The sequence below is a fragment of the Ictalurus punctatus genome, chromosome 19 (genome assembly GCF_001660625.3).
Source record: "Ictalurus punctatus breed USDA103 chromosome 19, Coco_2.0, whole genome shotgun sequence".
NCBI lineage: Eukaryota > Metazoa > Chordata > Actinopteri > Siluriformes > Ictaluridae > Ictalurus > Ictalurus punctatus.
This window is the reverse complement of record NC_030434.2, coordinates 14,725,179-14,742,348: the sequence shown is the minus strand read 5'-3', so window position 1 is coordinate 14,742,348 and position 17,170 is coordinate 14,725,179. Positions and strand designations below refer to the sequence as shown.

The 17,170-nt window shown below is 36.9% G+C and overlaps 1 protein-coding gene across 1 annotated transcript in view; it reads left to right on the top strand.

Annotated features, from left to right (window-relative positions):
* The window catches only part of LOC108280014 (xylosyl- and glucuronyltransferase LARGE1), a 64,912-nt gene that overhangs the window by 36,181 nt on the left and 11,561 nt on the right, over positions 1-17,170 (top strand). Inside the window, exons 3-9 of the mRNA XM_053688182.1 lie at positions 3,259-3,533; positions 4,715-4,797; positions 10,680-10,803; positions 11,246-11,417; positions 15,241-15,345; positions 15,839-15,951; positions 16,471-16,596. Coding sequence (XP_053544157.1) covers positions 3,259-3,533; positions 4,715-4,797; positions 10,680-10,803; positions 11,246-11,417; positions 15,241-15,345; positions 15,839-15,951; positions 16,471-16,596 — 998 coding nt within the window. The remainder of the gene's footprint in view (positions 1-3,258; positions 3,534-4,714; positions 4,798-10,679; positions 10,804-11,245; positions 11,418-15,240; positions 15,346-15,838; positions 15,952-16,470; positions 16,597-17,170) is intronic.

Genomic DNA, 17,170 nt, shown 5'->3' with positions numbered 1-17,170 from the left:
GACTGGGCCTTCTTACTAAGAGCTTTCAGGGGGTCATGACCGAATTGAAATTCTGGACAAAGCATCAGAAGAAATTAGTAAAACCCAGGAAGTACAGAAGATGCGTGACCAAAGTAGGATGTGAATTAATTCATTAATTTATTCATTTTATAAGTATAAACATTATAAATACTTTTGTGCTGAGAGCTTAGTGAGCTCCAGAGTTGGCTAAAGAAGCCTACAGAAATGACCAGGATGTTCCTAGGAGAATTATGAGAGTTTACCCCCAGAAAATTGCTGAGAATTGAGCACCAGCTCAAGACTGAGCACTGAGTGAGTGGAGAGTGCTCCTTAAATAGACAGAGGTTATTGGTCTTATTTGCTTGTTTGGTTTTAATCTGACCTATACATTATGTCAGGGTTATGCTGAAATTGGCACTGTTTCCCATCAGCCACTGCAGCTCACTGATCATGTCAAATGACTGCCTGAACCTGTGTCACATTTTTGTTAATGAGCATCAGTATATGTCACATCTTGCACCTCATTTCTTGTCTAGCTATTGTCTTCTGTTTCTCTTCATTGCTCTTGTCATGTTCTTTATTCCATGTATGTTTTTGCCTTGATAACCTAGTTCATGTTTTTGTGTTTTTAAGCTATGTTATTTGTATTGTTTGTTTTATCATTAAACGACAATCTGCACTTGCATTCATCTTTAACGCTGTTACATGACACATTGCTATATTGAGCTCAAAAATGAAACTATATGTATCCATCCATCCATTTTCTATACCACTTATCCTATAGGGTCACGGGGAACCTGGAGCCTATCCCAGGGAGCATGGGGCACAAGGCGGGGTGCCAGTCCATCGCAGGGCACAATTACATACACATTCACACACTTATTCATACACTACAGACACGCCAATCAATCTACCATGCATGTCTTTGGACTAGGGGAGGAAACCGGAGTACCCGGAGGAAACCCCCGCAGCACATGGGGAACATGTAAACTCCGCACACGCAGGGCCGGGGCGAGAATGTAACCCCCAATCCTGGAGGTGTGACACGAATGTGCTAAACACTAAGCTACTCTGCGCCCTAAAATGAAACCATATTTTTACCATAATTCTGTACAAACACATATAGCATATATACAGTACATATAGCTCAAGCATACTGTGTGCTGTGCACTGAGCAGCATATCTCTGCTATGTCTCCAAAAAATATAAAAATAAAACTAATTAATTAAAAAATATTGTAAAATCTGTACGTACATTGCTTGTGTTTTTCATCATTATTAAATGATTATTGTCCATCATTATTAAAAGAAAACCTTATCAGAAAATTATTATAATGAAATGCCACTTAAAGGTCCCATTTTGACTCACAGAATCACTGCATCCCAACTTTATAGTAGATTCTGATCGCATGTCTTTTTCTGATCTTTCTAGAATACAACCCCAATTCCAAACAAGTTGTAACGCTGTGTAAAATGTAAATAAAAACAGAATGCAATGCTTTGTAAATCTCATAAACCCATATGTTATTAACAATAGACCATATAAAACATATCAAATGCTTAAACTGAGTAAATGTACCATTTGCACAAAAAAATAAGCTAATTTTGAATTTGCACCGCGTCTCAAAAAATTTGGGACGAGAGCACCAAAAGGATGGAAAAGTAAGTGTTACTAAAAAGAATAACATATATAACAAACCCAAAAACTAATGTAAATCTGGTGAAATACTGTATTATTAGATCCAAATGCAAGCACAGATACAAATATGTTGTGCACTACACAGATACAGCTACAAAAACAGATAATGGTATTGCATTACACCCCTAATAAGTATGTATGACGTATGACACATTTCATTGTGACTGGACATAAGCCACAGACTCAATCCTTCAGCAAACTGATTAGAGCCTCTAAAAGTGATAAAGGACATAGTAGCAAGGATCATTTAGCCAATGCATTGCTCCAAAGCAATTTACTGCTGCCTCCACTTCACCTCTCATGACATGGCCACAGTTAAAATTCTTCCTCTCTTGTTGTTATGTGAAATTAATAGTGTGAATCAAAAAACAAACCAACAGTAATCTGTTTTTAATTGAAAGTGGGTGTCCGAGGCCAAGTGGGTAAGAGCTGTTCAGAATGGATCGTCCAGTTGGTGACTAAAGGGACTGCGATTATCAATATAGCTACTCTAAGACCCTTAACTGCCTTGAGTTCAAACTCAACCACAAAAGAAGGAGAGATAAAAGTCAATCAAATGTCACTTATTGCATGCATTTGTCCAGTGAGCAGACTTCTAATGGCTCTATCCTGCCCAGATTATCTCTGGTGTCAGATTTATAAATAAACGTAATTTATGCTTTGCATTACAACCAAAGTAGCCTCCTGATATCCTGTTATGCTGCTTACATGCAGTATCTATTAAGAATTTCTACTAGGGAAGCCTGAGAAAGAGAGTTTTCTTTAGGTATTCCTCAGGTTAAAGAATGGTAGATTAGGAGTTTATTGAAAATGTTCTTAGAGTAATAAATGGATTTAGCCACAGTATCCCTTTTTTTTTTTTTCTATTTTCTGTATTTGTGTTCAATCCCTGAGGAAGTCTACACATGGGAGTTAGTGCTGAGTTGAGTGATGATGCCATACTGTAAAGCTATCTGTCTTTTGACCATGATCAATAAGAGCAATAACAGCTTACACCCCCATTTACTTTGCTGCTGTATGAATGCAATTGCTTGTGTGGGTGTGTTTTAGTGTGAAAGTGGAAGACAAGAACATGGGTCCTCTGTCCTGTATTTACCATTGCAGTGTGAGTGAATTTTCAGGTTCATTGCAGCAGCATGTAGACTGGCCTTTGATTTTTGAATACTTTATTGTCATTTACATTGTACAGAACATTCCTTTTATTCCTTTCTTAGTTTGTGCATCTTGGGAAACTGTACATATCCTAGATAAAAACAAAAACAAAGCTTTCTCTTCCAATAACAAACGGTCTCTCTTCAGTCAATTGTACCTGCACATACCTTATGATTTGCATTTAAAAGAAAAATTGTAGACTTCTCTTCTTGCTGGATGTTAAGCTGATTTATGGTTTAGGAAAATATAAACAGGAGCCTGAAACTACAGAGATGCATTGAAGGACAATACTGTAAATCGCAGTTTTTCTAAAGCATTTTGTAAAATGATATGATTATAACAGTTTGAGAATTATGTTTAAAAAACACAAACTGCAAATTGAATCGATTTTTTTTTTCTTGCCCTCAGTGAAGCCGCTGCCTCTGTCTCCACTGGAGCCTCAGTCCTATACGCTCGCCCTGGAACTCCGGGTACGGGAAGTGGAAGAGGAAAACCGAGCACTCAGGAAAGAGCTGAGTCAGCCACCCAGAAGCCCCACCCATGGCAACCAGTATGGCAATGGACGTCATGGCAACCAGTCCCACGCTGGCAGAGAGGGTTTGAGGCATGCAGAGGCTCATAGAGCCATCACACTAGGAAATAGTTCTGACTGTGTGTCTCAGCCTGTGGTGGACAAGTGTGAGGTAAGGCATGGTTAAGACCTTCAGGACTGAACACTTAACCCACATGTTCTGTTCACAGTGTATATAAGGGATGTAGAGATTTTTAGTGGTTCACACGTTTGCCTCACACCTCCAGGGTTGGGGGTTCCATCCTCACCTCCTCCCTGTGTGTGTAGAGGGCACATGTTTTCCCTGTGCTTCTGGGGTTTTCTCCAGCTACTTGAGTTTCCTTCCCAGTCCAAAGACATGCGTTATAGGCTGACTGGCATCTCTAAATTGTCCCTAGTTTGTGCCCCAAGTTCCCTGGGAGGGGCTCCATGTTCCCTCTTGACCCTGTGTAGGATAAGTGGTACAGAAAACAGATGGATGTATATACGAATTAGGGCTGACCAGGCTGAAACATGACAATCTAACAATGAATTAATTATGTCCAATAATCTTTATCAACTCACATATTAAATTACTATTTAGCATTGATACAAGCATAGTCCTCACATGTAATACTTGGTACATAAAATCTTAAGTTCATAATAACTGCCACACTATATTATCAATATCCATTTGCTTTCAGGTAAGTGGTGAATACTTATGTAATGTTATAGACATTATTACACATTTGTTACCTCATATTTTTTGTCAGATTTATTAAAGTACTACTGTATACTTTGTACTTACAGTTCAATTTGTCAAATGTTTATTGTTAACTATTAAATTCAGAATTATGGTTGCATTGTGGCAACAGGCACTGCTGTACAAATCTGGTAGTTTTAACATAAGTTATTGTGTTTTTTTTAAATCTAAGTATTTGAAATTACTTAGTTACACAGTAAATACTCAGTAAATATTAGTGACTTACAGTATTGTATGTGAAATAATGTTGAAGCAGGATTTGGCATGTAATTTCATCATAGCTGTAATTATCTATCAGCAATGTAATGCAATGAGAGTTGAGATATACTGTATACACTTAAGAAGCGTTCAAGAGGAGGATTAAAACCAAAAAATCTTGTTGAGATTTAGATAAAGAGTCATCAGTGTTCCCTTAGCGGAGCTTTGCAGAAACAAATTGGTGCTTAGTGTTGTGAGATCTCCTATAATGCAGTGCTGATTTAGAGAAACCATTTTACCTACTTTTACTTATGCAACCATGAAATCTTTCTCTTTTCCATTTTTGTAATCATTCTTGTTCTTGCTCTCTCCAGACAATTCATATGGCCATTGTTTGTGCTGGGTATAATGCCAGTAGAGACGTGGTGACACTGGTGAAGTCTGTCCTGTTCCACAGGTAAGGATTTCATCATGCTTTTGGTACAGTATACACTGCACCTTCCTAGCCTTATATAGAAGTATCCTTTGGCTTATTTTTAACTCCTGTAGCCAAAACCAATGTGGTGTCATGCAATAAGCTGTGGACAACTCCAGTATCTCAGCCTTTTCTGTCAGGTCAGCAAGTTATCATTTCCAACGTACACACCCACCCACCCACAGACATACACACATGCACAGTCTCTATCTCCTGCTCTTTTCTATCATTCTCTGTCTCTCTCTTTGCCGGCCTTGTTGTTGTCCTTTGCTTACAAATCTGAATATGCTTCTCTCACGACGGCAGCCTGTTGCCTGGCAACGTAACCTCTGTGAACTTCAGCTCTCATCCAATTTCTCCTCATCTTCTCCCAAACAAAGTCTCACAGTGTAATGAGACACACAGTATCTCACAAAAGTGAGTACACCCCTCACATTTTTGTAAATATTTGATTATGTCTTTTCATGTGACAACACTGAAGAAATGACACTTAGCTACAATGTAAAGTAGTGAGTGTACAGCTTGTGTAACAGTGTACATTTGCTGTCCCCTCAAAGTAACTCAACACACAGCCATTAATGTCTAAACCGCTGGCAACAAAAGTGAGTACACCCCTAAGTGAAAATGTCCAAATTGGGTCCAATTAGCTATTTTCACTTCCTGGTGTCATGTGACTGGTTAGTGTTACAGGGTCTCAGGTGTGAATGGGGAGCAGGTGTGTTAAATTTGGTGTCATCACTCTCACACGCTCTCATAACTGGTTACTGGAAGTTCAACATGGCACCTCATGGCAAAGAACTCTCTGAGGCTCTACATAAAGATGGCCTAGGCTATAAGAAGATTGCCAAGACCCTGACACTGAGCTGCAGCACGGTGGCAAAGACCATACAGCAGTTTAACAGGACAGATTCCTCTCAGAACAGGCCTCGCCATGGTCGACCAAAGAAGTCGAGTGCACGTGCTCAGCGTCATATCCAGAGGTTGTCTTTGGGAAATATGATATCTATGATATAAATATGATAAAAATATGATAAAAATAAAGATATATATGATATAAATATGACATAAATACCAAATAGACGTATGAGTGCTGCCAGCATTGCTGCAGAGGTTGAAGGGGTGGGGAGTCAGTCTGTCAGTGCTCAGACCATACGCCGCACACTGCATCAAATTGATTATATATATAAAATTATATATATATGGTGTGTAATTAAACTGTGTAGGGTTTGAATGTAAAAATGCTCTTTCTGTGGAATCTGTAGGATGCTGGCAATTATCATTTCAAACAACATGATTGTGTGGTAAGGTTGCTTAATGTGCCATAGCATATGTCCGGCTTACAAACCCAATTCCAAAAAACTCCAGAATTCATTGATTTGCAAATCTCATAAACCCATATGTTATTCAAAATAGAACATTGAAAGCATATCAAATGTTTAAACTGAGGAAATGTACCATTTTAAGAAAAAAATAAGGTAATTTTTAATTTGATGGCTGCAACTCGTCTAAAAAAAAGTTGAGACAGGGGCAACAGAAGGCTGGAAAAGTAAGTGTTACTGAAAAGAAACAGCTGGAGGAATATTTTGCAACTAATTAGGTTAATTGGCAACAGGTCAGTAGCATGATTGTCTATAAAAAGAATATCTTATAGAGTCTCTCAGAAGTAAAGATGGGATGGAATCTGGATGGAAGCATATGTTGCTCTAGTACCTGTATACACCATTTAGCACTGATGATGCCTTTCCAGATGTGCAAGCCACCCATTCCATAGGCACTTATGCACCCCATAACCAATAGAGATGCAGGTTTCTGAACTGTGCTGATAAAAATGGTCCGGATGGTCCCTCTCCTCTTTAGTCCTCATTAGTTTAGAGGACACGGCGTCCATGGTTTCCTAAAGAATTTAAAATTTCGATTCATCTGACCACAGAATCGAACAGAACAGTTTTCCACTTTGCCTCAGTCCTTTTTAAATGAGCTTTGGCCCAGAGAAGACATCGGCGCTTTTGGATCATGTTCACATATGGCTTCTTCTTAGCATGATAGAGCTTTAACCAGCATTTGTGTAAGATACTCTTTTTATACCCAGTCATGTTACTGACTTGTTGCTAATTAACCTCCAGATGTTTCTTTTTAGTAGCACTTACTTTTCCAGCCTTTTGTTGCCCCGTCCCAACTTTTTTGAGACGTGTTGCAGCCATCAAATTCAAAATTACTTTTTTTTTTTCCTTAAAATGGTACATTTACTCAGTTTAAATGTTTGATATGTTTTCTATGTTCTATTGTGAATAACATGGGTTTATGAGATTTGCAAATCATTGCATTCTGTTTTTATTTACCTTTTACACAGCGTCACAACTTTTTTGGAATTGGGGTTGGGATAATATCTGAAGATTGCAACTGCACATAACCCATTTAGTTTAAAGCAGAAATCTGCTGGTACAGTTTAAGAGCTTATCTTTGCCATTGCCCTCTTGAGGAGCTTTCACCTTTTTTTATAAGCTAGCAGTTATGGAATCACCTTTCCTGCACACTTCCTACACTCTGTTGTTCATGTTCTCTGAATTTAAATTTTGCTTATTGGTGGCTTTAAATGTGTGAAATTGTGGTGGAAAAGGCTGTCCCTCTGTATGTTGTCTGTGTTGTGGCCCCTCTGTGCAACTTATTGTTTCTGTCCATTCTGTCACTCTTCAGTTCACAGATGATTAATCATAATTGTTATGTTTGCACTGTCTACAGAGGGAGAGAGAGCTAATGCTAATATAAAACTGTCAACCAGCATCACTCATTTGGATTACCACTTAGAATGTACTGTATATAATGACGTAACTACTAATGTTTCTGCAGTGTTTAAACTCATTCATCTTTAGTAACCACTTGTCAGGCTTGTTAGTCAGGTTTGCAGTAGATCGAGAGACTCTTCCAGGAACACTGTGCACAAAGCAGGCATATAGGCTAGATGAGACACTAGTCCATGGCAGCCCACCATGCACACACACCCTTTCATACACTCATTCATACCCTGGGGCAATTTAGAATACCCAGTCCACATACTGGCAGGGTTTTGAAACATGAGAGAAAACCTGAGAACCTGGTGGAAACCTATGGATAACATGTAAAACTGTACACAGACAGTTACACAAGCTCAAAATCAAACTGGGGACGATAGAGCTGTGAAGACAGTTACCAGTAAAATACTGTATGTTTACTGTACATGTAATAAACATTACAGCAAACAGTGATTTACTATAACATTACTATCACAGCAGTATGGTAGCAACTACTCACAACTACCACAAATGGAAAAATATACAGTAAATTTAATGTACTGTGAAATGTATAGTTAAATTTTCCTTACCTCACATGTATTTTTAATTTCATTTACATTGATAGTGATTACTACAAAATTATTAACATAATACTTTGATTTTGAATGACAAGACTTTCACTTGTTACAGAACTAAGACTTAATCACATTTTATCTAATACATCATAATGACTATTTCACCATAAGCGTTAACGATATTTAAAACTCATAGTCAAAACCAGGGCTTTTCCCTTATAATAGAAGTTAAAATAGAAAATTGTCCTAACATCTGCCATTAGCTCAAAAGGTCTTTAAAATTCGGACTGCACAATACCTCTTATCTAAATACCCCTTCTTATCTTCTTATCTTAACTAACAGAAATTCTGAATTAGTATTTAGCCAATTAGGTTTATCAATGAACCTACTCACATGACACTTACATAAGAGTCTTGAGGTCACTGTACAACTGCTTCTGATTGAAATCTTACTGTAATTTACTGTTAGCACTCTCAAAGCTACATACAGTATTTTCTCACAATGAATTATATATAAGTGTAAAATGCTGTGAAGAAATACAGCATAGCTTTACTATTAAAATAGTAATGAAATTATCGCAATTTTTATAGGATATGTTTCATACTTTAATATAGGACAGGTAGCTTGAATTCCAGTAAAATAATAGTGTATGCACTCTAATACCCACAAAATATTTCTAAAACATATGGTGTATTAATCTGTGTTCAGTGATGAAGAATTTGCAGATAACTTGACCTCTTCTTCCAGATTCTTGCATCCTTCTACTTATGACTACTTTATGACATAACATTAATGCGATAAGCCTCTGGTTTTTCTACATCAGAATGTAAAGCACTGAAGGCGTACAGTATTTCAGTATGTGTAAGTATTATATGATTGCATATTCTAAAATCAGTTCACACTTAAAAGCATTTTCCTTTGCCTAAGGTTTTCTGACTAGTGCCGCAAAGCATTGGAATTTAATTAGCATGTGCTGGGTCCTTCTTAAAGTCTGTATTTATGTGGTTTCTTACTAATAGAGGAAAAAACTAAAGTGCTAAAATAATTTTGTAAAAAAAGCTTTAGGTAGTTTCCTAGTTTTCAGTCCATTAAGTTGTTATGTGTAATTATGTGTAACACCAGCTCCGGACCTTACCTGCCAGTAGAGCTCAGGCTCTCCTGAGTTCTGTTGTTACCTGCATGGTTTTCAGTATCACTGTGAAGTCTTGCCAATTCTTTAGTTGCTCTGTATGTTGCTTTAATATGTTCTGAACTTTGTTGATCCCAGTTAGACATAAATTAAATGTGTCTAGACCCTTTACCTGTTCTTTTGACTACTTTTTGGATCACCCACTGGTTCTGTCCTTTGATGCCTGTTTGTGTTTGGTATTTTGTGTATTAATACTGACAGTAAAGCCTTCCTGCATTCAAAATCCTAAATCTAGTGTGTTTGATTGCTGTTGAACCCTAGCTGAAGTAATTTTTAACTGGTTAGCATGCTCTGTGGTAAAAACCCTGCCCTGGTGCCCTCTCTCTTACTGCATCAGTGAGACAGCATGAGTCCTGTTCTTTAGCCTGGGGTTGCAATATAATGACAGTAGCATAATACTTCAATCCAAATCATGACCTTCCACTGGCTTCCATGTCTTCACAGCATCATGTGCACTCTGTTGGTTTAAAATATTGCACTGGAGGCTTGTAGAGGCTTTTTCTAGTTTGCATCAAGGTTCCCATTCAAAAGGTTTTGCACTGAGCAGCAAAAAAATTTCTAGTGCCATCAAACACTAAGCTATGTTTGTCATATTTATGGTCCATATATATGGCAAACTTATATAGTCAAAGGGGGAAAAACAAACTAATTCTGCCCCCTTACTGGAGGGTATTTCATTTCACATAAACAAACACCCCTCAGGTTAAAATGCACTGGATCTGACTGGCAGTCCTTCAGCATTGGCCTTTAAAAAAGCAAAGTTTATAACTGTGCTGGTTATGGTTGCTCATAACACTGAAAGTTTACTTCCATTTGCAGTGAAACAAAAGTGTAAAGAAAAACAAGATTTGTGAACACACACACACACACACACACACACACACACACACACACACACACACACACACACACACACACACACACACACACACACACCTCAATATCTTCAAATGCTCATATAAATTAGTTCCATGCATACTAACTGTTCATCATAGTGCATGAATCATCATGGCCATTGCACAAATAGAGACATTTGATTGAATGGAAATTGGAGGGGTACATCAACATTTTACAGGTTTCCCAGAAATGATAAATTACTTGTCATAATTCCAAGAGACTCATACATCGCCCTAAAACACCATTTCTGATTTTAGGGGCATTTTATGAGTGAATTATATTAGGAAATTCAGACTGTAGTAGTGCTCTATTTCAGTATTTCAGAGTGTAATTAACTCTGTGTGTGTGTGTGTGTGTGTGTGTGTGTGTGTGTGTGTGTGTGTGTGTGTGTGTGTGTGTGTGTGTGTGTGTGTGTGTGTGTGTGTGTGAGACAGACGGAACCCGCTCCACTTCCACTTCATTACAGACTCCATCGCCCAGCAAATCCTGGCCTCCCTCTTCCACACCTGGATGGTGCCGGCTGTCCAAGTGGACTTTTATGATGCTGATGAATTGAAGGTGAGTCTGTCCATTGACAATTTTTTTTTAAAATAAACTTTACAGGAATATATTTTATCAGTGATTGATAACATGGTAGGGTTGCAGGTAGTGGTTCTGCTGCCTCACAGATCCAAGGTTCAATCCTCCAATAACTGTCTGTGTGGAGTTTTTCATGTTCTTGTCATGTCTGTATCTTTTCTTATGGTACTACAGTTGGATTACCTACAGGGGTATACAGTATATGTGCAAGATGCCCTATGTTTTATTACTCCCACCGTGCACCCTGAGTTTCCAAGATCCCCAGCATTAATTAGAAAAATTAATTAAATGACAATGCTTTATTAATTCTAAAAATGTGTAAAAACTTGGTATGCTTGGAGTGCTTTTATTTTACGATTGTTAAATATTTTAAATATGTACTGTATGAAGGATAAACATTTTCTCTCTGTATCTGTGTAAGTCTGAGGTGTCGTGGATTCCCAACAAGCATTACTCAGGGATCTACGGCCTGATGAAGCTGGTTCTGACTAAGACACTGCCATCAGACCTGCAGAAAGTCATCGTTCTAGATACCGACATCACCTTCGCCACAGACATCGCTGAGCTGTGGGCTGTCTTTCACAAATTCAAAGGTATTTTCCACTTTTATCTGTTCATCTAGATTTGTGTTCTACGCTCATTAGCTGCATCATTAGACCTATTCTGTGTATAATTGGATTTAAAAATAAAGAAGAAGATGGTCTGTTTCTTATCACTGAGCTTATTTTGAAGTCCCCTTCCCCTAAATGTATGATGCATTCAAAACATGAATAAATTTTTTTATTTTTTGTCCCCTAAACACTGTTGGGAAAAGTGGTAGTGCACTTCATGCCAAGCAACTTACAGGGTTAAGCTGGCATTCAGGAAACCATGTAGAGCCTGGCAGGATTATGGAGAAAAATCATGGAGAGAACTGGGATCAGCCTGGCAGTTCTTCAAACACTTCTCTAATACTATTACTCCCTTGGTCATTTGCATGTACATCCTCATACACATGTAGGAACCTTACAGCACTTAATTCTGCAAAATCTTCTTTCCTACTGCTGAGGAAAGATTGACAGGTCAGTGTATTAATAAAAGAAAATGAAGATGGTGGAAATTAAGGAAAGGAAAAGAAAAAAGTTATGCATGAGGCATTGTTTAAGAGCAATATTGTTTCCTGGAATCTGGTCTTTATTAACCTCTTAATGTCTCAGCTTATTATTTAGTAATTCTTATTACAGTATATTATCAGTAACTATTATTAATTATTCAGTATCTACAGTGAACATAACAGGAAATATATGTAGCTACACTCTCAGGAAAAAGGGCACTAAAATGTACTTTTCCTTGCTACTGGGGTGTTTGTTTTGCTTTTCATTAACTAAAAAATATGCAGATAATATACCTTAAACTTTACTCAAAAAGGTATTTATGGTACAATTCTGTACCTCAATTCTTTCTTAAAGGTACACTATATCCACATTTACTGGTGAAGGATACATATTAAATGTACAAAAAATATGATCCTGACAAAGACAGGTACAGTTTAGTACCCTTTTATTCTGAGAGTGTATGAGAATGTGGAATGTAAGCCTTGATCCAACAAAGGAACCTGGGAATTTAGTGGTTAAGCAGTCATTCCACGAACCAACAACGATCCGCTCCTGCTCTTTTTACCCGCTGACAGAGTAACCAGCTTGTGTGTATATGGGTATTTCTCCAGAGGACCCATTAACACAATCACTGGGGGACTAGAGGAATTTTAGGCCATATTTCTCCCTATTTTAGCCCATTAATAACCTAATGAAACTGAACCTAGTGAACTGCTGTGTTGAGAGTGAATAGCTTGCATCTTCATTTGAAATAAATGGTTAAGTGACATTCAAAGGCTTGCTTTTTACTTTTGTAAAACAGCTTGGTTAAAGTATGCTATCATGTATCCTCCTGCATGGCAAGTAGCACATGACCCACCAGCTAAGTGATATTCTATTATGACAACTAGACAGACATGTAAATTTTGTGAAAAATAATTTTGTATGCCTCATTAGCGAGAAAAAAAATGCTACAAAATGTACAAAAACAATAAATGCAGCATATTTGTAACGGCCCACTATGCAGTACATGGAGCCTTTACTCGCACTGACACAGTAATTCTAATAAAAATAGACTGTCAAGGAATTTTCATAATAGTACAGCTATGCTCTGTGTAGTGAACCTTTCAATGTTTTTGTTTCATATGAGGCCATGTCTTTCAGAATTCATAATTTGTTGGAAAGCCACACTAACATTATATGAAATGTATGCTTTTCGGTCTATTCAAACCAAACTCAGAGTCACTTATTCTGCCTCAAACAGTAACTTCCCTGGCCTTGAAATGGCGAATTAACTTTCTCTGTTAGCTTCTCTGCTTATTGATCCTCAAATCAACGCTGTATCCACTAGAGGTCTGGCCCCTCAGACAAAAGCCAATACAGGCAATTTAGAGATTTATAACAGTTACAAAACAGTAAAACTTTCCACGCACCATTGACACTGTCTCACAGGCACATAAAAACTGAAGCCATAGTTAGGTTTCTGCCTGTTATGTTTATATCTGTATGTAGAAATGCAACATATTTCATCACATGAATATAATTATCAGAGCCTAAGTCTGAGGAGACATTTATCAGTCTGCCACTGTAATACAGAACATCTGCCATTGACACGCATTAATGATCAATGACAAGGTCATCACAGACAGGTCACACACTTCCATCCAACTTTCACTGAAGAGTTCCTTTTAGGACTTATATAGTCAGCTGGTTTGTCTCATCTTATAAGGATATATTCTGGCCATGCATTGAAAAATTAAAGGGAGACAGATGTCTAGCTTTGCACTTAACAATTGAAATTCATCCTTGCTGTGAAAAATGAAGCAGAAAGAACATAATAGTGATGTCTAAAATATATTTTATGAGATTGACAACCCTGCCTTGTGTCCTTAAAAACACTGAAAAATTTAATCAAAAAAAAAAAAAAAAGACAATTCTCCAACCCTGGGATGTCCACCCCCTAATACACACGGCCTGTACAAATACAGTAGATGTCTCACTCGCCAGATGGTGGTAGGCTGATCAGTGAGTCACAGTCGTACACATGAAGATAAAAAAAACAAAATAGTTAAACATTTTAGAAAAGGCCCTGAGAAACACTATCAAGAAAGAGTATGTTTCTCTGCTAGCCAGAGGTATGAAATCTGTGCTTGGAGACCTTAAAACTCCTGTAGATCTTTGTGTAACAGCTATGGATTTTTGATTGTCTCAGCATATCTTCTGTCCTAGGGCAATTACAGATATACAGATCTCTTCAGTGCATGAGTGCTTTAACAAACGCATATGGAAATAAATAAATCTACAGAGTACACAGTAAGGTCATTGATGTGAATAATGGAACCTAGTAAATAATCCATTTAAAATTTTGTGAGCAAACACTTTCCCATTCCTCAGACTATCAAACATGTCTGTCCATATGAGCATTGCCTTTGAGCAAGTTATTTTTTCAAGCTCTTGTCAAACACAGTAGAAGAAGAAAAAAAAAAAAAATATATATATATATATTTTTTTTTTCTTCTACTGTGTTTGACAAGAGCTTATATATATATATATATATATATATATATATATATATATATATATATATATATATATATATATATATTATTCATTGAATAATGCCTTCAAAGTAGATCAAAACAAAGAGTTGCAGTTTTTATTCAGTTATGCCTTCTAGTTAATAGTAGCATTAATGCTAATCTCAAGAAGCAATAGTTATATACCTTTACACATTTTGTGGTCTGCATTTTGACATCAGAGTACTCTGCTATAAGTTATCACTCAAAAATACACAAAAGAGCAGTCTTCGCTTTTCCCTCAACAAAAAAAAAATACATCTAGATGTAAATTTGGAATGACTGACAGTTGCGCAAGAGGTTTGAACTGTCCCTCTCCTCTCAATTTCACTGCTTGAAAGATGCGCAGATATGGCATCCTCACTTTCTGTCAAGGTAAATGGAGAATGTGAAATGAAATATATCAAAATGTATTAAAGTTGGTAGAAATATATTTTAAAAATATTTTTTATTCTTGGACTATTTTCAAAAAGGTAATATATATATATATATATATATATATATATATATATATATATATATATATATATATATACACACACACACACATATACACACACGTGTGTGTGTGTGTGTATATATATATATATATATATATATATATATGTATATATATATATATATATATATATATATATATATATATATATATATATATATATATATATATATATAAATTATCAAAATATACTCATTAGGTTTCAATTACTAAAATGCCATTAGAGCTTTTGAGATTTCAGTTTCTCTCTTGGTGTAATATTTCTCAGGTCAGCAGGTGCTTGGGCTGGTAGAGAATCAGAGTGACTGGTATTTAGGGAACTTGTGGAAGAACCATCGACCATGGCCAGCTCTAGGCAGAGGCTTCAACACTGGTAAGTGTAAACACTTTGTTGCACTGATTTAATCATTTCAAGGGGAAAATAAACTTTTAAATGCAGTGACAACAATTAGTGTTACACAAACAAGTTCTACACTAGATATGACTTCTACACTAGATACGGAAAAGGTTTTAGTTTCACAGCATCCTAGTCTCAATCTTAGAGGTCTGGATTACAAGACTATGCTAAACCACAGCCTTTCTATGTTGTTGCACATGTGTCAGTTTTTTTATTTTTTATTGTAGTGTCCTTTTCACAAACTCATACCCCTTCAAAAACAATGATCTGAGGTCAATCAAATGACCTCTTCCTGTTGATTAATTGTTGGTCAATCAAGCAAAGGAACATGCCTACATATAAATAAAAAAGCCTGGGTCAATATGAATTTTTAATGTATATGGACTTATAATGAAATATTGTATGTAATGAAACATTTTATTCACATTTAGAATTCATGATACAGTTTGCATGTTTATGTGTGTTACAGGTGTGATTCTCTTGTTGTTGGATCGTTTGAGGAAGCTCAGATGGGAGCAGATGTGGAGACTGACAGCAGAGAGGGAGCTGATGAGCATGCTGTCTACATCGCTAGCAGATCAGGTACACACACATACTCAGATACTTAGTGCTGCTAAACATATCATTTACATCATGAATTCAACTGGTACTTAGAGTCTTTTTCCCGTTGTCCCTCATTTCCATTTAAAGCATGTTTACAATGCCAAAACGCATCAGTTAAGTACTTACTAATAAAGCATTAAAATGAGATAAAAATTCACGAGATAAAAAGAAGAAATGCATTACTGTTTAATACTATAAAGATGTTAATAGCCTATATTCTGTTCTGTCAGTCTTCTGCTATGTTTCTTCTATCTACAAAGTTTCATCTGATTGCCATTTACTAGCCCCATTCATCACTCTTTTATCACTTTCTACATTATCTGGATTCTAGCCTTTAACGTAGCCAATTGAGTCTTAAGTGATATGGTGTCTGGGAAGCCTTTTGTACAGTGGCTTTTCATATTCAAAGAGATATTTGAGTCCAATTCAGCAGTGTCCACAGAAGTCTGGGGCTGTTTGTAGCTGATGGAATGTTAAGTGTACATTTGTGCTTTGTAGGATATCTTCAATGCTGTGATCAAACAAAACCCTTTCCTGGTGCACCAGCTGCCCTGCTTCTGGAATGTTCAGCTATCTGATCATACACGCTCCGAGAAGTGCTACAGAGATGTGTCTGACCTCAAGGTGAGGGGAAAGTGAGATCAAAAATGTGTTTGTGAAAATGAAGGCTTGTGTAGGAAATGCATAAATGCAGCACTTAGCCTTCTCCACTGGTTCCTTTGTTTACAGTTCATTTCACTATTATTTTTATAATGCTTTTAAAAAGAAACATGTCAAAGCAGCTTTCTAGAAATCCTACTGTAGCATTAGATCTTTAATGAGCAAGCCAGAGGCAACAGTGGCAGGGAAAAACGCCTTGCCAAAACATGAGGCAGAAACCTTGTTCAAAAACCTTAACTCAAAAGGTCCTTCACCCAAATCCTCTTCTGGGTGAATAGGATCGTAAGATTATGTATCATTACAGTATATGGTTGTAGATGAATCAAGGCAAACAATACTATGTGTGTTGAAAGGATAATGCCTACTGGTTATAAGATTGTGGGATGAGCTTGATAATTATATCAGCAGTTCCTAAAATGTACAAATCTTTAATATCCAGGTGAGAAAATCCACTGGAGCAAGTATGAAACCTGAGCATGAACTGTTTTAGGGAAGTGCAAATCGTTAGGGTATCCATGTAGGACGATCTACAACAGCA